This window comes from Zerene cesonia, chromosome 15 (genome assembly GCF_012273895.1).
Source record: "Zerene cesonia ecotype Mississippi chromosome 15, Zerene_cesonia_1.1, whole genome shotgun sequence".
NCBI classification, from domain to species: Eukaryota; Metazoa; Arthropoda; class Insecta; order Lepidoptera; family Pieridae; genus Zerene; species Zerene cesonia.
Window position 1 is genome coordinate 1,512,220 of NC_052116.1, and position 26,387 is coordinate 1,538,606.

The 26,387-nt window shown below is 34.4% G+C and overlaps 3 protein-coding genes across 6 annotated transcripts; 2 read left to right on the plus strand and 1 right to left on the minus strand.

The window, feature by feature from the left end:
- Positions 1-14,811, plus strand: LOC119832703 (proteoglycan 4-like). 2 transcript variants are annotated; one of them, XM_038356422.1, is made up of 8 exons: positions 1-595; positions 6,295-6,429; positions 7,450-7,547; positions 8,393-8,475; positions 8,924-9,222; positions 9,692-10,732; positions 11,166-11,416; positions 11,723-14,811. In XM_038356422.1, the coding sequence occupies exons 1-8, from the start codon at positions 524-526 to the stop codon at positions 12,024-12,026; spliced, it is 2,283 nt and encodes a 760-aa protein (XP_038212350.1). In that variant the 5' UTR covers positions 1-523; the 3' UTR covers positions 12,027-14,811. The 2 variants fall into 2 exon arrangements, with proteins under 2 accessions (XP_038212350.1, XP_038212351.1); XM_038356423.1 differs by having other exon boundaries at positions 6,301-6,429.
- LOC119832705 (diphthine methyltransferase) lies at positions 14,636-22,565 on the minus strand. 2 transcript variants are annotated; one of them, XM_038356427.1, is made up of 6 exons: positions 22,423-22,565; positions 22,050-22,241; positions 17,540-17,673; positions 16,732-17,187; positions 16,078-16,210; positions 14,636-15,546 (listed from the first exon to the last, which is right to left on the minus strand). In XM_038356427.1, exons 2-6 carry the CDS (start codon positions 22,235-22,237, stop codon positions 15,234-15,236), a joined length of 1,224 nt encoding a protein of 407 aa, XP_038212355.1. In that variant the 5' UTR covers positions 22,238-22,241; positions 22,423-22,565; the 3' UTR covers positions 14,636-15,233. The 2 variants fall into 2 exon arrangements, with proteins under 2 accessions (XP_038212355.1, XP_038212354.1); XM_038356426.1 differs by lacking the exon at positions 22,050-22,241 and having other exon boundaries at positions 17,540-17,674; positions 22,423-22,559.
- On the plus strand, positions 22,540-26,122 carry LOC119832704 (RNA 3'-terminal phosphate cyclase). Of its 2 annotated transcripts, none has more exons than XM_038356425.1 (9): positions 22,540-22,670; positions 22,980-23,097; positions 23,297-23,423; positions 23,693-23,878; positions 24,319-24,457; positions 24,619-24,731; positions 24,950-25,100; positions 25,349-25,459; positions 25,781-26,122. In XM_038356425.1, exons 3-9 carry the CDS (start codon positions 23,317-23,319, stop codon positions 25,865-25,867), a joined length of 894 nt encoding a protein of 297 aa, XP_038212353.1. In that variant the 5' UTR covers positions 22,540-22,670; positions 22,980-23,097; positions 23,297-23,316; the 3' UTR covers positions 25,868-26,122. The 2 variants fall into 2 exon arrangements, with proteins under 2 accessions (XP_038212353.1, XP_038212352.1); XM_038356424.1 differs by lacking the exon at positions 22,540-22,670 and adding an exon at positions 22,736-22,896.
- The last annotated feature ends 265 nt before the right edge of the window (positions 26,123-26,387 follow it).

A 26,387-nucleotide genomic window follows, 5' to 3' on the forward strand; every position in this document is an offset into this window, starting at 1 on the left:
CGAGCTTTCAAAATCCCAATCGGCCACCATTGTTGCGATTGAACCTTGTGCAAAGTTTTACGAAGTTTGCATTTTTCATATAACTATTAGTGGTTTTTAAGTTTTTGCTTAGGTGAACATAGTGAAAGATATTCTGCGAATTTAAATCAAGTATCAGAATTAACCTCTAGCGCATATTTCCAAACGCTTAACGCGATCAAAATGTCACGCGAAGTGAGCATCAGATCCGTGAACACCATACCACACTCGAAATAAAAGTGATTTATTTTGAAATAAGCGTGTCAACGACTGTAAATAAGTGTTGTTATCATGTCAGGAAGCTTATAAGTGATGATAGTTACATGTGACACAAACGTGCGCCGATGAAAACAATTAAGAAATTTCTGTACACGTCGTAAAGGAGCGCAGCTACGCGGGTGAAAAACTTGGAACTCGCCGGTATCATTATGGTGGACTGAAGTATCAATTGTTGGAGCATTGCAATTCATTGAGTGAATTAAGTGCCCTAAGGTTTCCGCACACAATGTCAGGCGGGTCGCAACACAACCCGAACGGAAGGCAATCGCAGCTTGGTAGTGGCTGGAGTCCTTTACAGGTGGTGTAGATTACTACGTATATTTTGTGTTTTTTCTTCAATGCGACAAAAAAATATACATAGCTTTAGACGTTATCATTTAAAAGTTTTAAAGCTATTTGATATTACTAATAACAACAGTGTAAATAGTAAATAATGTTATTAAAATTATTAAATGATAATCAATGTATACATAATTCATATATTGCAACACAAGAATCAGCTGTTTGGAATATTCATGTTGACACTTGTGCTACTTTGCTAATTTGAGGGTTGCCATACTCATTTTTCATTTAAATTTAAAGCTTCTGATTAACAAAAAAGTCAAGTTATCTTTAGATAAATAACTTATCATATTGTATTATCAACCAATCACAAAAAAGGAGGTTGTTAATTTGACTGGTTTTTTTTTCGGTTTTTTCCCTCATTCTACTGGATGAACTGGTTTTATCGATATTTTTTTATTTGAAAGCTAGTGCCCCCTATAGTTCCATTTAAATTTAGTCAATGATTTTTCAGTTGTTTATAGGGCATCATTTGTAATATATCATTTATAGAGTACTATCTTTCTTATAACCTATTTTATATATTATAATCATCAATAATTAATAAAGATAGGAAATTAAGTAGATAATATTATTTGTTTGTCATTAATTTTAGAATTTTTAAAGGGTAGACTAAAAAATTCCAATAATCACAATAAATTCGACTAACCTATGTATATTATATTTAAGTACAAATATCTATAATAATCAAATGTTTAAACAGATTTCAGATGTAATGTTAGACACACAAAAAACATTTTTTGTATATGTGTATTGTATGGACAATATTAATTTCTTTCAAAATTTCATATCTGTAAAAAAAACTATCATTTTCTTAAGTACTTCACATGCCAGCGAATAAATGTTTTATGATTAAAAACAATCAAATTTATATGATGATTATGCTATAGTTACTTAGATATGAAAAAGCTTGTTTTGATAGTTATTATCAACATTTCTTTAAATTTTCAAAACCAATTCATCATATGAAACATCTAATCTAATCTAATGTTGAAAAATACTTTATCAAATTAGAATTTGTTTTACCCTAGTTGCAGAATAAATCCATTGAATTATATTTTGAATATAAATACTACAGTCTGCCCTGGTTTTGTCTGTGGTATGCCTTCTCTCCATAAAAACTTTACTGGTAACTTAAAAAAACACAAAAAAATAACTGAATTGGTTAACCTGTCCTTGAGCTTCATAGCAAAGCATTTGGTGATTCATATTCTTTTATGTAGATAAAAAGTATATATTTAGTCTATAGCACTCAAGGATCACATCCATATCCAATGGTAAAAGATTTTTTTTTAATGTTACAATAGTTTCTGATATTATTGTTATGTTCAGACAAGTTCTTCAGTGTTATATAGTAGACTTCATTTATGTAGTCCCTTTAATTCACCAGGATAAACATGACCTTAAAAATAATACTTAATATTTGTATATGTATTTGATGTTTTTGAACAAAGTTTTATCTGGAATTATCATAATGTGTGGTTAGTGTGCCAAGGATAATCTGCAGACAAAATGAAGTGTGTATTGCTATAGCTTATGTGTTATTCTGGTTCAAAACAAACATTGAGTAAAATGAAAAATCCGTTCAGCAGTTTTGGTATGAAAGAGCAACAAACATGCAAACATCCATCCACACAGTTTGTCCGTTTACAATTTTACTACATAATAAGGATAGTCATGTTGTTTATGTTTTAATTAACTTACATTTTTTTGTCTTTCATCATAGAATCAAATTCAAAATATCATGATTGTAATATGATTTATACACCACTGTTTTGAGGTACTAGCCTCGTGCCCAGATCTACCCTTGTTGTCTAACTAATATTATAAAGATGAAACTTTTCACGCTATAACTGCTGAACCAATTACAAAAAATTCTGTCACCTTCGGACCGCTGAGACTTCACTAAGCGACATAGGGTATATATGTACTACGGGCGAAGCTAGATTTAAATAAAATACGTACATACGTACCTACGTAAAGTCAATGTAGCTTCCAGTGATAAAATAAATGCCCCGCGGTTTCACCCGCGTAACTCCGTATCCCATAAGAATATCGGGATAAAAAGCCTATGTGTTATTCCAGTTCTCCAGTTATGTACGTACCAAATTTTATTGCAATTGGTTCAGTAGACTTTGCGTGAAATAATAACAAACATACACAAATCCTTCAAACTTTCGCATTTATATTATTAGTAGGTGTAGGATAGGATGTTTACTACGTAATGTTTTTCGAGTATATGTATGTATGTATGTATGTGACTATAATATGTTCATTTCTTTGGTACATACATCCATCCTCACAAACTTTCGCATTTATAGTACACATTAGTAGGACTAGTTGTAGCTATCAAATTTGTTACCTACATTTATTTCTAAGTGATAAATAGAACTGACAAGTCCTTGCTACAAGCACAATGAAAAATGGAAGCCCCTAAAATTCGCGTGTGCTAACAATCCAAGGAAATCACAAAGTTCTATGATTAACTATAGAGCGAGGCTATTAATTTATGCACAATTTCGTATCTGTGGCGTAATCGTTTACGATTACGATGTTATTGCGGTTCCGCGGTAACGTACATCCTATAAATAAATATGTTTGCCGGTAATAATTTGCGAATAGTAAAAGAAAATGGAGACACACGTGAATAATTTACATTTCGAGCGACTTCAAAAATGTAGGAGGTTGTCAATTCGACTCATAACTATTTACGGGGTGAACCGATTTCTATGATACTTGTTTTATTCGAAAGCCGGTGCCTCCCTGTGGTCCCATTTTAATTTGGTCTAGTTCTGACAATTTGAAGGCGGTTATTATTTTTTTTTTTTGTAATATTGACTGTGAAATATATTTATTATCTTCTAAGGAACATGCTCACGACAATTATTATATTTTTCTGGATGTAAATATCAGCATCTATTATCACTGGTCTACAGTCATTTTGTTGCCCAAGATATGAGATTGATTTTCGGTGTATTTATACTCACAATTCATAAAATTATTAATGGTTTTGTAAGATTTGCTCTCGTTTTCTTTCTATATATATTCGGTTCTAGCACGTCCGGTATAAATTGTTTTTTTTTTTAATTTATCTGCATTATCCGTATTACATCTGCTCGAAACGATGAAGACATACATCGCAATGAAAACGGTATGACCTAGGATCAAAAATTGGACCACATGTCGCATCTGCCAACCCGCACATGCCCATCGTGGTGGATTATGGCCTTAAACATCAAAGGCGGTCTGATTGCTGCAGTGGGGACATATGGGCTGATAATAATGATATTTTAAGAGCTTACTTAATATGAAAGGCTTAATTAGCAGGGCTTAACATATATATTATGTCTTAATTAATAGTAAATTTTAGCGAGTTCACAATTCCAATTTCAGGGCATCACGACATCACAGTACAGGAATACAAAAATTTCCATTGAGGTCATGTAAACGAAACAGCTGTCTATTTGATCGATCGGCGTATTCTAAGCTTTAAAGTACCTTGTCCTTTTTTAATTATGTTGTAACTCAATATGCCGGATGCCCTAGCCAAGTGGATGTTGAGGCCTGGACTCGGTTTCCGGCCACATCTTTAGTGGAAGGAATCGGAACATGATATCACACAGGGACATAGTTTTGTCGAATTCAATGCATTAAGTTTAAGGTGACATGATGTCTAGCTGAGTTGATAAATCGTTATGTTAGTTAAAAATAATAAGGGGCTAACCATTGATTATATCACTCGAATCTTACGTTTTTAGAGCCCTCCCCCCTGATGTGACGTAACACTTAAAATTTTGTAAATGCATAGATTGTTTCGCATCTTAGCATTTATTGCCCGCCCTGCCGTGGCAATGCCACCTTTTGATGATACCCTACCCCCTCTTTAAGGGGGGTGTTTCCATAACTTTACGTAAAGCACCAGTTTTGTATGACGTACAAGGAAAAACTACCATGAAAATCAACAGTCGATGGAGACACTTACTACGTTAATACGTTTTCCTCATAGGTTTGGTGAAGACAGCGTCCATGATAAGCCATCTTAATTTTTCCTTTTTTAATGGTTTATTATGCGAACCTCGTAAAAAACATTAATTAGTTTCGACTTGCATCAAAAAAAAAGCTACGCCTAAATACGCGTAACACGATAGAAATCACAGCGTATTAATTACCTCAATGATCAAATGAAGATGGAATATTTTTTTAAAACCTACGGTAAACGTAAACGCGACGTCATCCGCTGTGGTACTTTACTCGAGTTCCCTTTTAGAGTTGCGAAAATAAAATCTCACTTGCAAATTAAAGAGGTTAAGTACCTGCTATGTTATTGTAGTAAACGTAAAAATACTCGAATTATTAGCTACTAGCTGTAACCCGCGGTTTCACTCGCGTAAGTCTGTATCCCGCAGGAATATCGGGATAATAAGTTGCCTATGTGTTATTCCAGTTGTCCAACTATCTACGAACCAAATTTTATTGCAATCGGATTAGTAGTTTTTGCGTGCAAGACTAACAAACATCCATACATACTTACAAACTTTCGCGTTTATAATATTAGTACGATAATTACAATGAAAGAACGTGATATATTAAAAACCTAATATGTTTTCTCAATTCTAAATGTTAAGTTTTCAAATTTTATACGGTATACCCAATAAATTTATTCAAGTATATTCAACATTATTTTTATGATTAATGTATTGTATTTTAATGTATGATTTGATTATAATTTTGAATAACATTTTCGTAAGGTATATAGATACATGCTGAATTTTAATCAATCAGTATAAAAATAAATACAAGTAGAAAAGGTTGTACAGCATATGAACATAGTTTTTACAATGGTTTTCCTGCTTATCATATCTTAGGTGTCAAAATATGATAATAAGTTAAATAAGTGTCTATTAGAAAAGTGTTAAATATTGATGTGTTTCTTGTAGAGTATGTTTATGCACCGTCGTAATAACTATAAATTACTAAAAGAAATAAATTATCTGTTTCGTTAGTTTCGTCCAAATTGTGCAAAATTTAGTGATCTTTTCCTAGTGGCCTACGATCAAATCGAATGGACTATCAGAGAAGAGTCGGATAAGAAATTGGGTATTGTACTTCTACAAGAGTAAAAACAACTTTTAGTTTGTTTATTGATTTTTGTGGAAGTGATACTTTTGATGAATCGGTATATCGGCGTAATATAATCGTATATAATATTAATAAATCAGAAATACCTAACTGTATTAACCAAGAAAAATGGAAAAAAATTTGATCATTTGGGAATTCCCTCCGCACTCCACTCCATGACTCATTTTGCGTTGAGAATGCGTATAGGCAGATGCCTAGATAGATATATATATAGATATATATCCAAGGCTCCTGGGGAAGGGCCCTAGCGTATTTCATAGGTCGGACTAGTACTAAAGCAGTGGCCAACTCATAACTCCACCGTGTTTCGTCGAGCCGCTTTTTATGGCGCGGGCGGAGACCTCCAAAAAGATCGTGTACTTTCTGCTGGTACACTGGGGCTTATGAACTAATTTCTAATTTATCCTATTTTCCATTCACAACAAGCCTTAAGCGTTTGTGATTGGAACATACCTGAGATAAACATAATTGAGACACTTATATATCGGCAATGTATTTAAAGAATCCGGACATCAGTTACAGGTGGCCAACCTACTGGCGCGCGCCCCGCAAGCGCACATGGCGTCGGAGCGCGGCGTGACGTGGCACACGCCGACGCCGCCGCCCCACCTCTACCATGTGCCGGCGCCTTCGCCCCCGGACCCCTTGCAAGTGAGTATATACAGACAAAGTTATTATGTGAAAACCTTTTATATAATGTGGTATGCATAAAAAAAAATTTTGCGTTTAACACCTATGATAATTTATTTATATCTCTATGTTATTTAACTAGATATTTTAATATAATTTATGAAGTCCGAAAGCCATTGCAAATAAATTAATTCAAAAATGTTGTATTTATTATATTATAAAAATAATAAGTGAAACAATTTTTTTAACTGACTTGGTTTTTATTTCAAAATGTTATTGCAATTGATTTAACATTAAAAATAATAAAAACGTGCATAATTTCACTACCAAGTGTCATTAGATTTGAAAATACAATATTTTGACATTCCAAAAATTTGACGATGAATACACAGATAGTATCAGATATACGAATAATCAAAAAAACATATTTCTACCTCAAATCAATACCGTTTCTATGAAACTAATAAACTGCCAATTAACACGAACTCCAATCTACTCATTACCTACTCTTGAATATTTAAAGCACGATCGATCACAGCGATCCAACAAAGATAAGAAATGAAGCTGTGTCAAGTGTTATTTCAAAAATACGATATACACGAAAATTATTTTTTTGCTTATTGATTACGGTTCCTTTTATTTTTCTCCACTCTCCCTCAAACGATACTAATTAACATGGAGTGTTAGCTCGTAAGCACTAACAGTTAAAAATTAATCTATGTTAAATAACACCGTTTGTATTTCCACAACACACGTCACAACATGGCGCTGAGTCGATCCTATTCTTAGTTGGATCGTACAATCTAAGAAAATGTACTTTTTCTAATGAAATACTTGAATTTCGCTTATAGACTAACAATTTATTTTAACAAAGAAGTTCACATAGACAATGATACATTGTATAAGCATCTCACCATAAATGCTTTGTGTCTATATAGCTCAACAGATGGCGTTACTAAGAGTATAATGTATTATTTTGATACCTAAGAATAACACTACTACTAAACGGCTTTACCATCGTAGGGTCTGTTGCAATTGCAGGCGATGAAAGCGGGCGGCAACTCGGTGTTCCGGCACACGGCGACGCCGCCGGAACTCTACCGGCACACGCCCACGCCACCGGATAAACATTTGTTGAGGTGGGACTGAGATATATACAATAAATATAGAAAAGAACTAAAAAACACGCTTTAATGACAGAATCAACTCAATTTACTCACTTGCTCTTTTACTATATGGAAATTAAAATCGATTTTGTGTTTTGATTTACATGCGACTAAGAAGCAAAAAAATAGTATAGACTAAAGGTCGATGAACCAAATTTAAACACCCCATTTATTAATTTGCATGCTCATTGAATGATAACCCAACCATATTTTTAGAACCACTTATTGGGGTCTACTGATAATCAGCACGGTTTCTGCTTTGCAGATGCAGCATATATACTCAAATAAAAGATTTTTCTTTCTACTGTTTCCTGCTATGTCACATGTTTGTATAACCTCTGAAATTACTTCACTGATTTGTATGAATTTTGTGTCCCCTAATTGGTTTCCTAGCAAAGCAATGTTTTCTGGAAGAGCCAATTTCATTATAATAATAGAAATTTTCATTACTAGAAAATAAAAATTCAAATAAATAACACACATATTATATTTCACAGGTCTATTTGCTATGGCAGTTATTTGTTAAGCAAACATACCATATCGCAAAATTTATGTTTGCTTAAGTGCTAAAATATGTGACTTCAATTCAACTTATTTATATTGCATACAGTAATATTAAAAGACAAATTGTAAACAATTTTTATCAAGTTGTAATTATAAATGGTAAACAATGTGAATGTTTGGTTTTAATTGTGTCTTAAAATGAAATAAATTGCTATAATTTGTTATAGAATGCCTATCTATAGCAGAATAGTTAATTAATTGAAATATTTAATGTTTTTTGCATTTTAATTGATTTCATCATTAATGCTTTTCAGGCATACACCGTCACCTGGTGATGTCAAAGCCGGTTCGGCGATACCACCTGCAGATTTGTACCCGCATTTAGGACCTAGCAGAGGTATATGATACGACTTAAGAATGTCTAGTAATATTATACTACTATTTCTGTATCTTAGTAACTACTGGTTCGATTTGAAAAATTATTTTTGTGAAGAAAAATTTCTTATGAAGGATACAATGGGTGAAAGTACACTACGATATAATTTGTTTGTATTTTGCTTTATATATGGATTGTATATTGGATTTGATACAGTTTAAATTTGGACTCATAGTTTACATGTTCATTTGTTGTGTGCGATAAAAATTTTAAATAAGAAATAGTAGATAATGCAAAAGCATTAACACTAGCAAAGCAAGGGATGTAAGTTTAAGAATAGGTTCATAGTAAAATGTAGTATTACATAATTGAGATTAAATAAGGTGAACATTGCTTAGTATATTTTTTCACGTCAATGTTTACGTTTTACTTAATGATACATCTAAAAACAAATGTATATATCTTTCAGATAAGCTGGTGCGCGCGGAGGAGCTGCTCGCGTACGCGCGCGGCGGCGTCGACCTGACGGTGGGGTCGCGCGGCGCGAACGGCTCGCCCGCGCCGCACGCCGCGCCCGCGCTGTCCGTCCGCGACGCGCCGACGATCAACAGCCTGATCGCGCGCGCCGCGCCGCACGCGCGTCCGTCGCACGCGCGCGTCGACGCGCTACTGGAGCGGCTGTCGGCGGCGCCGGCGCCCGCGTCGCCGCACTCGGTGATCGTGCACTCCCGCGCCGCGCCCACGCCGTCGCCGCCGTCTTCCAACGAGGTGAGCGTGTGGGAGGGTAGATGGAAGTGTAAATAGTGGTGGGGCTAGCCGTTAGAGTATACATAAGTATTATGTAAGCGACACAGCGCACGTAACTAAGTGGAATGAAAGCAGAAGTAGGAATATGCACAATCAGTGTGAAAACAATACGTAGAGTCCATGAGAAATATTTAAATAAGTTTATTTTATTTTATATTAACCCGTAGCATATATTAACCCGTTGATCTGTGTTACATAAATTCTTTTAGATATGTTATGTATATACATAAGAAGTAATGTTAATAATTTTGGTTTTGCTTTAATCCTCTCTTTCGTCTTGAATTAACAAGTCAGAAGTCTGAGTATATACAGAAATAACAAATACACTTATATCAGTCCTTTACATGCATTAGTAATATATATATATATAGTAGATCAATATTATATATTATTAATATATATAGTAGATCAATATTTTTTTCGTTTCCAGGATTCAGCCGACTCGTGCGGCGCGCCGCCCGGCTCAAAGCGGAAGCGGAAACCGGAGCGTACGATACGCGTGCCCGTGCCGCCGCCGCCGAGCGAGCAGCCGCGCGCCCCGCACGCCGCCGCCCCCTCTCCCGCCCCCGCGCCCTGCCCCGCCGCACCCGCGGCCGCGCCCGCCGCGCCGCGCGCCCCCACCCCGCACACGCCCACCCCGCCGCGCGGCACGCCCACGCTCCCTCTGGAGAACGGCGACGCGCACGCGCACAACGGCCCGCACAAGCCGGACAAGCCGCCCTCCCCCCCGCCGCAGCCCGAGCCGCACGCGCGCAGAAAAACCCGCGCCGACTCCGCCGAGACCATAGACGACATCGCCGCCATGATCGCGAACACGGAGAGCAGAGACATACCTGAACCCCCGCCGCTGCCCATCGAACCGGACACTCCCGTCACCATTGACAAATTGAAAAGTGTTCTAGCCAGCCCCGAACCGGAGAAGTCGCCGCCGCACGAGAAACCACCAGAGATAACGCCCAAATCGCCCCCAAAGTCGCCGCCCAAGTCGCCCAAGGAAACGCTGAAGTCACCACCGAAAAAAGATGATTTGGAACCACCTCCGACAGCCGCGGCGCCCAGACGTAGAAGCGCGAGGACGAATTCTGAGTCGACTAACGTTCCCGTCGAGTCACCGTCTGAGGCCAAGCCAGCGGAGCCAGAAGCGAGCGAAACAAAAACGGCAGAACCAACATCAGCGAGTTTTGTTGAAGTCGAAAACCAGTTAGAGAAAATGTTTGCGGGTATAGAGGAGGTCCCGGCGGAATCTAAGGTGGAAGAAAAGGCAACAAAAGCGAGAAAGAGACGGAAATCGGCGCCCACTAAAGGGGAGAAGAAAGCGTCGAAACGGTCTAGTAGACGGTCCACGGGAGACGAGCCGGCTAGACGGAAGGTCGCGAGGAAAAAGATGGGAAATAAAAAGGAGGCAGTCAAGGATGCTTATGATTCTGGGAGTAATGCCAGTTCTAGTCGATCGAGAGGCCCATATATACAGGTAGGGCATTATTAAATTAACATTACATTATCTTGCTAATATATTTAGTTGACTTTTCCTACGACTCGTAATAACTTCATGCAAACTCAAACATTTATTCATTCAACATGACTTCTAGAAGAACTTTTGAATTGTTATTATGCACATGAAACTCCATATAAAACTGTATAAATAAAAAGTTTTAAATTCTAAGCCAATGTATTAACATTCTTATTTTTTTTTATGCTGATAGTATAAATTTTAAGTATATTAAGAGTTCTATGGACACCTAAAATTAGCACATGTGCCAGTCCAGTTTGTTTTAGTATTTTATGTGTTAATGTTCTGTATATATACTGTTGGTATCCCAATCAATAAATAAATAAAAATAATGTTGTGAACATATGCCCGTCCAGTTGTGTATCCCAATAAATGAAAAAAAAAAAAATTACAGATCGTCGGTCCGCGCGACTCGCCCGTCTCCGTGTCCGTGGTGAACGCGACGGACGAGGAGCGGCGCGGCGGCGAGGAGTGGCGCGGCGTGCGCGCGCGCGGCCTGCACGCCAGCACGCTCGGCCTGCGCTACGACGCCGCCACGCCGGACGCCACGTGGCGCTGCGCGTTCTGCGAGCGCGGCCCGCACGCCGCCGGCCTCGGCGACCTGTTCGGCCCCTACACCGCGCCCCTCGCCTGCGCCGAGTATAGGTATGCGACCTCACCGCACACCCAAAGACGTTTATTTATATTATTTTAGTAGTTCTTTGCGCTGCTTTAATAATTTTTCCTTCTTCAATCTTAGTTCCGACTGCAATATGCAATAAATAAACTCGAGTTTTTGTACAGCTTGCGAACAGGCCAAATATACTTTTCCATATAGAATCACTGTTCATTTCTTATGTATAAAGTGCAAAGTATTTCTTCAATTAGAATATCAATTATATTTTAATTAGGTGTTTGTTGTGGCATTCTGTTATAATGCACAATCGGATAAATTTACTGATGTAATTACAGAGCGTTAGATGAAGCGTCCCAGCAGCGCTTCCCCAGCGTGGAGGGCGGCGTGGAGGTGTGGTTCCACGAGGCGTGCGCCGTGTGGGCGCCGGGGCTGGTGGCGGCGGGCGCGCGCGTTTGGGGCCTCGCCACCGCCGTGTGGACCTCCCGGGCCTCAAAGTGCGCGCACTGCTCCGTGTCCGGGGCCCCCATCGCCTGTGCCACCAGAACTTGCCGCGCCCGGGCCCACCTCCCCTGTGCTATGGCCAATAACTGGCAATTAGACAATGAGAAGTTCTGTGCGATCTGCCCCCGCCACGCCTAGCGATAGCCCAGTGATACCGCTACTGCCATTTGATGTGCATAGTGTTTGTGTTGTGTGACTATGTGTAGTGCCGACTGGTGTTACGTACCTGTGAGTTTCCAGTTACCGACAGATCACGTGAGTATTGGGACACGAAAATTTCAGACTTTTGGTTCTCGTTATCGTATAGGGACCAAATAAACGCGACGTTTCGGAGCTCTATGATGTTCAATGCTCTTCTTGAAATACCGTATCCTCGTAAACGCTTATCAGCAATACTGGAATGTTTGTACATTGTGAAAACCCTGTTCGACTTTAATATATTTGTCGGTGCAAATCATGTTTTAGCACAAATTATTTCTTACGTGTGATGAATACGCGTGAATCGTATGAGTGTGTTGGATATTGAAATTTTAAATAATTGTATCTTTTATGACATTGTTACGAGAGTTTTGTATAAAATTTTACGAAATTTTGTTGACATTAACGCTGTCAATACTCAAAGCTGACTTTCAGTGAACTTAGTTTCCATGAAATGTACACATTGTATCTGACAATGGAATCTCTAATGAAATCAAGTTGCGTTAATGCTCTTATAATATATAGTTTTTATTGCCAAATATGTGCAACTTTTGCCTCCAATCGGTTTATCTCTTTTTTTTTGTTTTATCAAGTTGTCATCAGGGTGTTCTGATGCCGAATTGCTTACAGGTTGGGGATCAAACACTTGTTTAAAATTGTTGAATATGCCCCAGTGTATAAAAATTATTAAAACACGACAAAGAGCCTATGGGCTATGAATAAATTAAGATAGAATCAATTTAATTTCATTCCAGGATTAACCTATATGTCCTAATCAAGGCAAGAGAATTAGGAAGTTTTATTGGAAATCTCACGAAAACCAAGTACATACTTATTATATATCTAATTGTAGTATAGAAAATTGTAGATATATATACTTTGTTAAATTTTTAGATCTAATTTATCCAATGCAGCGTCTTACATTGTAAATAGATCGTTGTACACAGCTGTCGGAATGAGTACTGTACATATAGTTAAATGTATATAGCAGTTTATAGCATCAGGACACCATAATATTTATGATGTATATATAGAATTGTTGTAAGTTATCTGATTAAAACATGGAAAATAAAACTATTTTAACAAATAATTAGTATGCAAAGAATGGACAAAAGTCACCTATATTGCTTGACTTTAATTATTAGTAAGTTTTGTCACTTGAATAAAAGCAATAGACATCATGTCTTAGTGTCTTAGTTGTTGTTATAATTACTATGAATTGGCGAATGGTGACTTAAATTTGTATGAGTCAGAATCAAAGTTTTATTTTTTTTTAAATATAGTCAATGTTTTATACATCTTTCTATCTTCTAATATTTGCATGGATATATTAGATAGATTACTTTGCAATTTGTTTAAATAGTCTTATTTTTCATGATTTCGAATGTGGAGACAGTATTTACCATACACTAAGCCAAGAGTGTCCATAAAAATAAATTTAGTGTGAAATGGCTTTCTATAGCAACGTCGCAGGCGATTTATTGTTAATTGTGTTTGAAATACGCTTTTCTAAGTTTATTATTATGGTTGCTCTATAAATTATAAGGTTATGAAAGTTTACAATAAAATATAAAACATTTGACGTGTCTTCTCTATTTATCTATTCTAAACTCTTTATTCTAACTCTATTGGCTATGCAGTAAGTTAAAAAAGTACAACAGGCGTTGGCCTCTACTCATATATGAGCTCTAAATTTAATACAAAGTTTTTTGTAAACTTTCATAAAGCTAGGTGAATATAAAAATTGTTTACAGCATGATGTAACAATGCAGTGATATTAAAAGTAATGAAATAAAACATTAACTCGTATCTACCATGTTTATGTACTTCTAAACATTGTTGCCATTAGAATTTGAACTAGTCGGTGGTGTTTCGGGATGAAATTACTGAAGTAGATAACATCTGTATCACATTGCTGAAGTTAGGATAGATAAAACTGATCCGACAATTATTTTCTGGTAAAAAGGAAGATTTTGTAAGGAGCTAAAGGTGGAAGGAAATTGGTTTTGAAAGTACAGTAAATAATATTGAAAGATAAGGTGGCAGTTGAATTGTTTGTGCTTCAATTTGTATTTGGGTCCCAAAATTAACAACAAACTCAACATCTGATATGGTTAACTTGATAAGTGCAGTGCAAATTTCTACATTATAATTGGTAAAAAGACTACTTAAGGCATCCAAAAAATTCATCCAATTCTTTAAACACACTGATGGGTACTTAATCTTATTACTCAGTATGAAAATGTGGTTTTTATTTTTATAGTCAGAGCCGAGTGGAATGAATTTTTTTGGATAGCAAATGTACTACCTACTCAAAGTATCATTAGCTGCTTAATTAAATTTTATCTAAAGGAAACTATATAAGCAGCTGTTCGGCCACCCAGACGACAGCATCTGCTGTTTTAGTCAATGTAAAATTAATCATGTACTTTAATTCCAGAGAATTAATAGAAAATAGACTGTAATTAGAGAATATTAAGGTACAAATTTATAGTAGGGATGAAATGAAATCAGGCCAGTTTAGTGTTTTTAAAAAGTTTATTCGGACATTGACGACTCGTCGACGCGAACAATATCGGATACTCCCAAAGCCTTCATATTGTAAATGGTGTAAGACTTTTTTTTTAACAATTATGGCAAATGATTACTTTAAGTATGTAATTGTTATAAATTATATTTATCATGACATTATAAGCAAATTGAAATACAACATGTTTAAAACGAACCATTTTGGCATTTTTATTTTAAGCTAGATACAGTTACCGTAAAAAAGTATTAATCAAATCTTACTTAAACCTTAACTTGGTTACTTATGTAGTGATGATCAAAGATTAGATGATTAGTGACTATAAACATAAAATAAAATAAAAGTTGTAAAAAAAAATCAGTTAATGTTAAGACGAATTTTGCTATCTGTGCTTTTATACCCTCATAAAGTTATGCACTTATTCATTATATATAATATACACAATATCATAAATTAAGAGGACGCGCCGCAAATTTTATTTTTTAAGTTGTGTGCATATAACTGTAAACGTTTCATACAGACGGTAGCACAGCCCAGCTTAAATCCATATAAATTGTCTGAAATTTAAACGCAAATATGGTTCCCGTACAAAAAGGGATAAATATGAAATTGCTAAGCATCTATTCATCAAAAACGATTTCTCCTATATGCATATTACAGTCGTAAAACGAACATGTAGCTACCATAGATAATGAGTTATCAAATTGCCAATCCGCGCCATACGCAATACTCTCATGTTCCAAATATTCATAGAGAATATTTATTTTTTCTTCTAAACGGAGGAGCCGAAAGCCGCCGTACATACAGGCCGCTAAAATATAATTATTATTGTATGGATGCCATTTTAGTCGCCACACTCCGCCGCATACGTCTGTTTCATTGATGCAACGTTTTAGTTGCCTTGCGTCCCATAGTCGAACTTTCTCATCGTAACTGGAAACAGGAATGTGATTTTATAATAGATATAAACCTATATGTTAAATAAAAGTACGAAATAATGTAGGGAGGTTTCGTCACAACAAAAAAGAATACATTTTAAATTATTTTCATACTTTTTTTTTACTATATTTACATGGGAATCTTATTAGCATGGCGCTTGCATTAAAATCTAATAATAACCGTCATTACGTATGTATGGCTTGATCAGGAACATATAAACAAAAAAATAATAATAACGCCCTAGAAAAATACATCGACTTTCGAAAGAAATACAGTACCTATTAAGAATATAAGTAAAAACAAATCGCGAAATGTGTAGGTTATCGTAAAATTCAGCGACTCGACCCACTCGGCCAATATTTTTTACGTTTTTATTTAGTTACAAGGAAGGTTCTTATGGAAAGAAAAAACGTACCGCGGGTGAAGGCGGAGCGGACAGCTAGTTATAAAAATAATTAAAAATGTATCCATTCGACTCGGTAACCGTTCTATCATAAAAAAGTGCGATTTAAGTGTACTTCTTACCTCCCAGTTAGCAGCTGATGTTCCACATCGATGTTATACCTCACTGACGTCACACCGGCCTCGTGACACCGGTTCATCATCACAGCATCCGGAGACCTCAAATCGTAACATTTGAACACGCAGTCATCACCGCCTGAATAAGATACGAGACTATCATCCACTTCAAAAAAGGAGGTCCTCATTGGACTGTGTTTATTTTGTCACCTTAGTTTCGAATGGCTGAACTGATTTTGATAATTCTTTTTTCATTTAAAGCTGTGCATTCTGTGTGCTCCCATTGAATTTGGTCTAGTTCGGACAATTCGAAGACGGTTTACTTTTTGTTTAAAATTATATTGAAGTGTTATTATTAAAATGCCGTAAAATGAAAAACACATGAGAGGGAAAAAAATATGGTGATCTAATGAAAATTTCTGTGATTACCGCATTATTTTTATTTACACACAGAAATAAAAAAAAAAACTTTCTGGGTTTTTCAGACTTAGGACTGAAACTCAAGTTTTTTCAAAGCCACATACATGTGTGTTTATTTATGTAGAGGTATTCAAAAATAAAATTTAGGTTTCTAACATATTTTCTTCCAAACTTATAGTTTATAAGTAACAGTTTACGCAAAACACTTTCAAAATGTATGACCAAACGCCATCGGCTTACCTGAATACAGCACGTTCTCATTCCAATAATTAAAAGCACCGATCCAGGCTTCAAAATCATGCGCTTTCCAACCGCCTATCTTCACCAGGCTTCCATCTACCCGCCAAACCGTCACATTTCCGCCCGAGTCACTTACAACAACACATGGCTTCACACCTGTCATTTTATTCGTCGACCAATCAAGTGAGAGCGCTAAAATATTTTCACCAATCGAAGTTTCCAGCCAAAGATTCAAATTTAATGTTCCATCGTTGTCTTCTAATTTATAAAGCTGGAGGCAACCCTCTGACGTCACGATGCCAAGCACAGGGCAGTCGTTGATGCGATGATAACACCATTTTTGGTCTAATATACCAGATGTGTCTATGCTCTGAACGGGACATAGTTCTGGGGTATTTTTATTAATTTTAAATAAGTAAGATCTACCCAGTCTCTTTTGTTTTACAACGTTTTGGTCTGAAACAAAAGAAAAATAAATAAAAAAATTGTATCATTAGAATATCGGTATATCGTAATCCGATATCGTAAGTGTTCTTTATCTGCAGTTTTTATTATTGCCCCAATAAATAAATATATATTTTACCTGTAACTATTTTTTAACGTTTCCTTATTGTACAAAGATGTAGCATTCATTGTTCAGTCATACACAAATCAAAACAATATTCAATCTTGACTACTTATAACTTTCCGACCACACGGAAGGCACTAGCTTTCAAATAAAACAGGTTCACCCAGTCAAAAATTCTAAACCTCCTTTTTTGAAGTCGGTTGATAACCATCAGAAAACAGAAAAAAAAATTATACAAACCTTCATCGCTCTTATCTAGCTGGTATGTACCACAGACCAAGACATCCGTGAAGGGCTCAACAGGGCACCACTCCACCGAGTCCGCGCTGTAGCCCGTGTGCCACCGGTGTTTTGTGCTCCATGACACCATTTGACCTTGAATCGAACGTTATTTATTATTACAAAATCAATATTAAAAAAACGTTTAGAGGGACCACAGATAACATAATAATAAATTATGAGTATAATAAATACATATTGTGTTATGACTAGTGGGATTAAATTTAAAAATTTAACCCTACTAGTCTATACTAGTTATGGAAGATACATTCGGAAGTTGTCGCTTAGGAACCTCAGGACGATTCTCTGGCATGATTATTTTAAATGTAAAATGATGTAACTTTGATACGATTTAATTAAAACAGCAACTATTGATACAGTTCTTGTCGGATCTTCTCTGTAGAAATTTTCCGTACCGGTGGTAAATTAATCGTTTTTCTGTTATATGAGGCGTTAAAAGAACTTCTAAATGAAATCTAGTTGAATAAATAAATGATGGATTTGAATACAATGAATACAACTTAAGAATCATGGAAAAGCTATATTTTAAAGGTTAATAACTGAAGTCTTTAGCTTCCTTTTTGGTAGTCCATAGAAAACGTGTATGCTTTTTTCGATTTACAACGTATGTAACAGGAATAAAGAAATATTATGACTTATTTACCACTGTACAAAAATTAAAGAGAATAAAGACAAATGTAACAAAATAAAACGACGCAAACGAGATTAATCGTTTATTTATTTATAATAAAAAATAGTCCATACATGAATAAATACGGTATACACTAAATCTTATATCTGGAACATGTAATATGCAATATATTTATATATCGTTTATCAATACGCCCATCTAAATTCCTAAAATTTGTACTATTTTATGGTTCATCACTTACAATTTAATTACATACTGAATCTGAATAAACATACACATTACACAATTTGATAAAACAGATGTAGAATTTAATGATCATATTGAAATTTAATAAAAAATCAACTAAACAGTATGAAATATTCGCAGTTATCTAAATATCATTGTACACACATTACTAATGCTATAAAGATGTGTAAAACAATCCAAACATCCATAAGCAGCTACTTTCGTCCATTATCAGTCTTAATTAAAAATAGGTTTCATTGCCCCCTGCCATAGTGAGCAGGAGTCAAGAGCAGTAGTAAATATTTGTTAATCTGTGACAGTATGTTATAACACAACCGATAAAATTAAAATTGAATCCTTGAAGCTAATGCGCTTATTACACTTCACTAAATTTTGTTTCCAAATTCAGAAACAACTTTAGAAATTAGAGTCTTCCGATCACACTATTCTAAATTTGGGTAGAGATCAGATATTGGACATGAGTGATTAAGAAAATACGGATTCAGAAATTATCTAAGAATAAAATAATAGATCGTTTTACATATAAACAAATCTTGTGACACCGTTAATTCAAAAACATTACACCACATATCATACGAGAAAGTGCAAAAGAAAGATAGGTTGTAACCTGTAAATATAGAAAACTCGCATTATTATTTCAATTATTTAATATCCTGAACCTTTCTGACAAAAATTATCCCTTAAGGCATTGGGATCATTTAAATCATCATTAAGTAAGTTAAGTGTCAAGTATTCAACTGTGATTCCTAAATGCGTTTCAAATTGAGCTTCTAAACGATTCAGCCAGTCAGAAATCATCCTAACTTCTAAATTTACTAACTAACTCTGTGAATGAGAATACACTTTACTAAATTCAATAACAACTAAATTCAGTGAAGTATAGTAAACGCATAAGTAAAGAAATCATAGAATGTAGAGTAAATAGTTGTTGTCTATACTTTATGCTACAGGTGTTATAAATTATTTGCCAGTAAAGATCAACTACCTATTATTTTGTTCTTGGTTCGCGATTGTAATAATTGTAATAAACAAGGGGCTGTTTTCCTTATGGATGGTTGAATGTAAACACAACTTCTATGAGATAAGCTCCAAAATACAAGACGAATTGTTTTAAAAGATGATTGAATGAGACAGGAGACAACCATATCATAATGTAAGAATAATCATATAATAAGTGTGGACGATGATTTAAAAAATTTAAATAAACATACAGGCTGTCCCACTTGTAGTGTATATAATACTCTTAAACTTATATGTTTTGCGTACGTTGATTACGTAAAAATATATTAAAAAAAACAATACGATGTAAAAAAAATAACTGTAACTTTTCATTTTATGTCACTAGCTTCGCGCAGCCGGTATATACCGCTTCGCTTATGCGGGTCAGCAAAGGTCAGCGCGATATCCGTCAAGTAAAAAAATTTAAGAATTTATCAAATAGGAAAAAATACGTTGGAAATCGTTATTTTTTTTTACGTAACCAGCGTGTTAAAAAGTATATAACATTTTATCTGTGAAACCAAAAGTGTAATATGAATCTATAAAAAAAGCTGAAAAAATTAACGCGAGTATTTTAGGACATATGTATAGACATAATATGTTTCATAATATCAATCAAATTGGACATCATAAATTATAACATACATAAGTACTATAAATGGTAACTTAATATTATCTACTTCGTATATCTTCTTTAATCTAATTATACCTATGAAGTATACATCAACGGCAGTTGGACCTTATTAGTGTTAGAATGGGTGGGCCATAACTCTTAACTTGATAAATGAAAAACTGTCATTCAATGTTGTCTTATTCCATAGAGAAAAAGTGCTATCCAAAAAGTTTATTTCTATTTTTATTATTGTCATTGTTGTCAACAATTGCTTGCAAGTCGCTTCCATAAAGTTATATTTATGCTGTTTATTTATTTACATTGAAAATAATACCTGTAAGGAGACAAGCAAAATGACAGTATTTCCATATCAAGATCACCCACAAAAAATTCAAATGAAAACCTCCAGTTAGGACTCTGGGTGGATATCGCAATAAGAACTAAACTATATACAACTTAGGTCTATAAAAATTAAATTTATCAAATGAATGAGCACATAACTTACAAACTATAATATTCTACAGCAATTTCACACAAGACTTGTTAAATAGTTCAAGCCACGCTATTAACAGCCACATCAATATCATTAAAATCTGTAATTTTTGAAATTTACGACATTCATTTCTTAAATATTAATATCAACCACTAAAAATAGTTTTATTTGTTTGTGTCTGAGGTAGATGTTCACAATAAATGTTTCAATCACAGCCTGTGGACATTTATTTCAATATCTCCAGTATGAAATATGTAAAAACTTAAGCAATTTTTTTTTAATAAATTTAAAGTCATTCCAGAAAACTATAACATTTGTAAATACATTGTCTATTATTGTAACTACTAACACTATTTAATTATTACAAAGTGTAACAATATTATGACAATGATCAGATAGTGACTATAGTACTAAATTGTGTATGTTCGACTTAAAATTGGTTCTCAAAAAACATTTGTAGTAACAGCAGACATTTTGTTTTATAATACAATCACCATAAAATTTCTCTTCGTTTTTGGTTTCACATGAGTTTTTGTATAAACAAATCCTCTGAACATAAATCCGCTCTACTTAAGACAATAAATCATAGTATGAAACCAAAAACGAGAATAAAACCAAATTTAATTCAATATTTTACATCTGTACTAAACTATAAAATATTTTAAAAAAGGTTTCTTATTCTCAACTGCCAAATTTAACCTACATTATCACTATGTTATATTCATATGTGAAATTTTAAAAAGTATACCGTCATAAAGCCAATAGTTTGTATTATCCTTGACTTGGCATTTGTTCCTTCGAGGTTACAAAAACTTGACAGAGATTAGATAGCCTACATCTAGCAACATTTTAAGATTGTAAAATATATGAAAAAATATGTCATAAAATATGCTATCTGTATATATTTCTGGTGTTGGTGATGTAGAGAAGACATTTGTACTATTGTATTGTTTGTTTATAAATAACACTGTATCTATAGAACATAATATTTATGTTTACCGAGGTAGAGCAAGTTGCAATTGTATGTTAGTAATTTTGAAAACAATAAAATCTCTCTACATAACAACTCTCTCGTTTCAGAATGATATTGAATACAGAAAATTTTATACCGTTAATTCCTAAGTACCCTGAACATTATGTTAAGTTTATGCTAACATGTCATCTTGTCTTTAATAAGAATTAATAATTAAAACACAGAAGAAACATTTTTAGCCAGCAATTTCTTTCCCAAAACCTAGACCCCTATTTATATTAATATCAAACTAATTGAGGTATGTTAAATTGACTGAGGTAACCTCTGTGCCACTACTGTCGAGCTGATCGTTCGGTTTCAATGAGACATTCCCTTACAAGTATCCTAGCATGGACGATGCCGCGTTTTAATCGCTCTGCAGAACTACGACTCCCTGAATAGCTCGGTCTCACTTCCTTACCCATCTCTTCAATAACAGCAAGCAGCTGAGCGTATTTTGACATGCTGTTATCCTTGTCTTTACCAACTGAAGAAGGTGACGACGAGGGTACTGTTGATATCGTTGCATGACTGTTTCCAGTGTGACCCAACTCTTTGTGCGTGCTTTTTCCATTCATTGGAATAGCTGTTACTGTGACGTCACTCAATTTTGATTCTACTGCCTGGATATCCATAGCTTCCATCGTCCTGAAATAATGTTTGTCTGCCATCACAAATAAGCCGAAAATAACAAAATACAACAAACCTTAACTTACCGAGCTACTATTGAAAAAGTAATCAACTCCGTAACAATTTAACGCGCGCGTAATTTTTCTTATAGAACCGAAATACGTAACGAAATGTAATAAATAAGCAATTTCGGACATACCCAACTTGTTATTCTTTCACTCCTTCCTGAGATTTAATAAAATCTTGACCGGTGTTACGCCGCTATCGAAACAATGGCGCTGATATTTCGAGCTTGCTTGAATTACAGATGTTCTGCTTTATTTATGTGTACACAAGAACTTCGTATTTCAGTAGTACCGAGCTAAAAATTAGACTCAGTTTTTCAGTTATCACCATAGACGAAATATATATACTAAAGATGTCACCATCCACCACATTTACCACAGAGTAAGTAATATACTACGTAGTATATACGCACTGTTTTGAAGAATTTTGCAGATCTGAGATCACGTCAAAGAGCAGTATAGTATGTACTGCGGTTACTCGTCAGCCGGTTATTTTTCTTAAATATTACATTAATTATAACAAAAATTTTATAGAAAGATTTATTATTATTCACATATTGCATAAAATGTCTGAAATTTTGGAAATAGACGGAAGCGTTTTAGAAGGGGTCAGTTTCACAAATTATGTTATCAGAGTTTTTACCAGATTTTCAACTAGAAGAAAGTAAAATTTTAAATATTCACTTTCTAGGGAGGCCAAATTTTGCGGAATACCATATCACTGAGTGCAATTCTTGGTATTCCTGTGAGAGTATTCAATATTCGCGCAGGAAGAAGCAAACCTGGTTTAGCAGGTCAACATTTAAAAGGTTCGATTTCTATTAAAAATCCTTATGCTTCAGTTCGATTGCAAAAACAAAAAACTACAAACTGCAAAAGCACAAAGATGTTTTTTTTGATAAAGACATTAAAATAATTTTCGAAAATTTTACGATTAATAATTTTCTCACCAATATGTTTTGTTTAAAATAAATCTTGCAATACACCATAAACATTGTATTTGTTCAGGTATCGAGCTAGTAGCTGAAATGTGTAAGGCCAAATTGAAAGGTGCCAATTTAGGATCTACTGAAATTGAATTTATCCCAGGCAAAATTAAAGGTGGACACTACGTAGCTGATACTCGCACTGCAGGGTGAGTAACTATCCTATTTTTTTAATTTTCAGAACCTCTCACTTATATATCATTCATGTATGATAGCTAGTACAAGCAAATTTATGAACCAGATTATTTTAATAATATAATAATTGATTGCAGAATATATCATTCCGTCAACTCAAAAAGAATAATATTTTTTATTAATTTTTAACATATAATAAAAATACAATATCTACGGAATCTGCTTTATAAGCAAATAGACATAAACTGTTAACAATATTTATTTGCTAATTTAATGTTCACAGCTCAATCAGTCTTCTCCTCCAAGTGGCTCTACCATGTGCCTTATTAGCTGACTCCCCGGTTACCTTGGACCTCAAGGGAGGTACAAATGCTGATATGGCCCCACAAATTGATTATATGGATAAAGTATTTAAAAGTCACCTTAAGCGGTTTGGTGGTGATTTTTCTATGGAAATAATTAGGAGGGGGTAAGTTAAGAGAAAGATGGGAGGAGGTTGTGAGAAATATACATACTTTAATATATAGTATAACTAAACTTCCGGGCTCCGCCCGGGACCCATATTGTATTTAAAATAATATAAACTATCCTATCTTTTGATTGGATCAAACTGCACATGGTGTGCAAATTTTATTAAAATTGGTTAAGTAGTTTAGAGAGTCTAAACCGAACAATGTGACACGTAATTTATATATATTAAGATTATAAATTTAAATGTGTGTGTGTATAGATGAATATGATTTAAGTGTTATATAGACATGACACAGTGTATTACCTCTTAGTATAATAAATAAATTTGATGGTGTATTCTTTATTTAGTCTTTCTTGTTTATTTTAAATACATTGTGTTCTGTTGATGTTTCAAATAATGATAACCATAAATAAATAGAATTTCTTTACTAATACAAGATATTTCCCCCGGGGAGGCGGGCATGTGCGGGTTGAGGTGACTCCAGTCCGATCATTTCATAGTATTACTGTTTTGGAGAGAAAAGAACTTCAAAGTATAGATGGTTGGAGCTTTGTAGCTGGTGTATTGCCTGTAAAAGTAAGTTATTTGGGTATATTATAAATATGTACATATAATTTGCATAATAATAATGATGTTTGTCAATTAGCAAAAATCTTTGAATAAATTCTATTTGTACGAAATAAAGATTGAAACTTATTCTAAATATAATTATTAGAATGAGGCAGGTCTGTTTTTAGGTGGCTTATCAAATGAGCGATGGGGCGAAGGCCGAGCTGCGAGGGTACTCACCCAACATTCACAGTTATAAAGAAGATCAGAGTGTAGCAAAGGATAATTGTGCAGGCATTATGTAAGATTTACATCCCTCCCTTTTGTGTTTCTTATCCTTATTTTGCATCTATACTTTTTGAATTGTTTTTATGTGTGTATTGTTAAAAAATTACACATACTTTTTTTGATTAAATTTGTAGGTATTTTTATTTTGGCATGGCATTATACTGCATTTTAAATTGATAGATCGAATTATGAAAAATAACTCATTTTATAAAAATTTATCCCTTCATACAGTTTGTCAGCATCATTCTCCAGCGGTTGTGTGCTAGGCAGCGACGGGCTCTGTAGTCGCGGGTTTGACAAACATGAGGCGGGGCGGAAAGCTGCGGAACCGCTGCGGAAGATTTTGGAAAATTCTAAAGCCTGTGTCGATGCGCATGCGCAGGTATAATTGATTTTGGTAGTAAATACTGTTGCAAATTTTGTGCGTTATATTCTTTGGTATATATAATATATCCTATTACATCAGTCTGTAATTTATCTTTACGCAAAGCTTCATCCATATTCGATGATGCATAAAATAATGTGCATTAAAATATAATAACAAATGTTACGTAAACAACTGTTTTAAAATGAAAATTTTTTATTACAAGTGAAGTTAGTAAGAGTCATTGATATATCGCATTGTTTCAGGACCAAATAATATTATACATGTGCCTAGCTTCAGGCCAGTCGTCGGTACTGGTCGGTGACGTCACACTGCACACACATTCAGCTATACACATAGCTGAGACTATAGCTAAGGTATTTAATTGTTTGTTTCGTTAACAAACATTACTTTACGGTGATTTTTAAATACAAATATTATATGATAAATTTTCTTGTGAAAAAGTAACAAATTCTTTAAGGCACTGCATACATAAATTATACAGAGCTATTTCTTGCATAATGTCTTACTCCAAAAAAAAGAGCATAATTATGAAATAGAGGTTGCTAATTTAGCTTTTATTTATTTGAAATAGACTTAAATGATAAAGTCATGAAAAGTTGAAAGTGTTATGACACTGCCTCGTGTGAAATGTCATATATTTAAAAAAAATTACTAAAAATATGTTTTATTTACAGGTAAAATTCACAATTCGCCCAGAAGGCTCTGATAACATTATCGAATGCAATGGTTTAGGTTTTTTAAATAACAACATCCTAGAATGAAGTGATTTGTGAAACAACTATTGTCTCATTCAAACATAACAGAAATGCGTACGAGTAAAAGAGTACAATGCATTAAATATTGATACGGCGTGTTTAAATATTAAGCTTAAAGAATACGTACTAATAATGTATACGTATTGTTTTATCTATTTAATTAATTTATATTTAAATTGTATATATTATTATATCTTAAGCTATTAACCGACTGATGGCGCTACCTACTGTAACAATGTTTGTAAACGTTAATTATTTAAATGTTTTGTTTTATTTTTCCTCCCTGTTTCTATTGTTTTATATTCATTTTGTACACGAAACTGAAAAAAAAAGTTTAACGGAATACATGAGTCTTAAATTCCCAATGTATAATATACTTCATACATAAAATCATGTTTCACTTAATTTTCTTCCACTATTGTAGAGTTGAGTGAAATCTCGTTTGCTTTTCCATAAAAAATAATTATGTTGAACGAAAAACTATACCGCCTTCAACTTATCAGAACAAATGTAAATGGGACCAGTT

Bases quoted from the DNA above. Each gene is read 5' to 3' on its own strand.
- LOC119832703 (XM_038356422.1), top strand. From the start codon at position 524: ATGTCAGGCGGGTCGCAACACAACCCGAACGGAAGGCAATCGCAGCTT. The intron at 6,430-7,449 runs GTGAGTATATAC...TTGCAATTGCAG, and splicing joins CGCCCCCGGACCCCTTGCAA to GCGATGAAAGCGGGCGGCAA. The intron at 7,548-8,392 runs GTGGGACTGAGA...AATGCTTTTCAG, and splicing joins CCGGATAAACATTTGTTGAG to GCATACACCGTCACCTGGTG.
- LOC119832705 (XM_038356427.1), bottom strand. From the start codon at position 22,237: ATGGAAGCTATGGATATCCAGGCAGTAGAATCAAAATTGAGTGACGTC. The intron at 17,188-17,539 runs GTTTGTATAATT...CTTTTGTTTCAG, and splicing joins GCTAGATAAGAGCGATGAAG to ACCAAAACGTTGTAAAACAA. The intron at 16,211-16,731 runs GTAAGCCGATGG...TATCTTATTCAG, and splicing joins TGAGAACGTGCTGTATTCAG to GCGGTGATGACTGCGTGTTC.
- LOC119832704 (XM_038356424.1), top strand. From the start codon at position 22,855: ATGTCTGAAATTTTGGAAATAGACGGAAGCGTTTTAGAAGGG. The intron at 22,897-22,979 runs GTCAGTTTCACA...TTCACTTTCTAG, and splicing joins ACGGAAGCGTTTTAGAAGGG to GGAGGCCAAATTTTGCGGAA. The intron at 23,424-23,692 runs GTGAGTAACTAT...TAATGTTCACAG, and splicing joins GCTGATACTCGCACTGCAGG to CTCAATCAGTCTTCTCCTCC.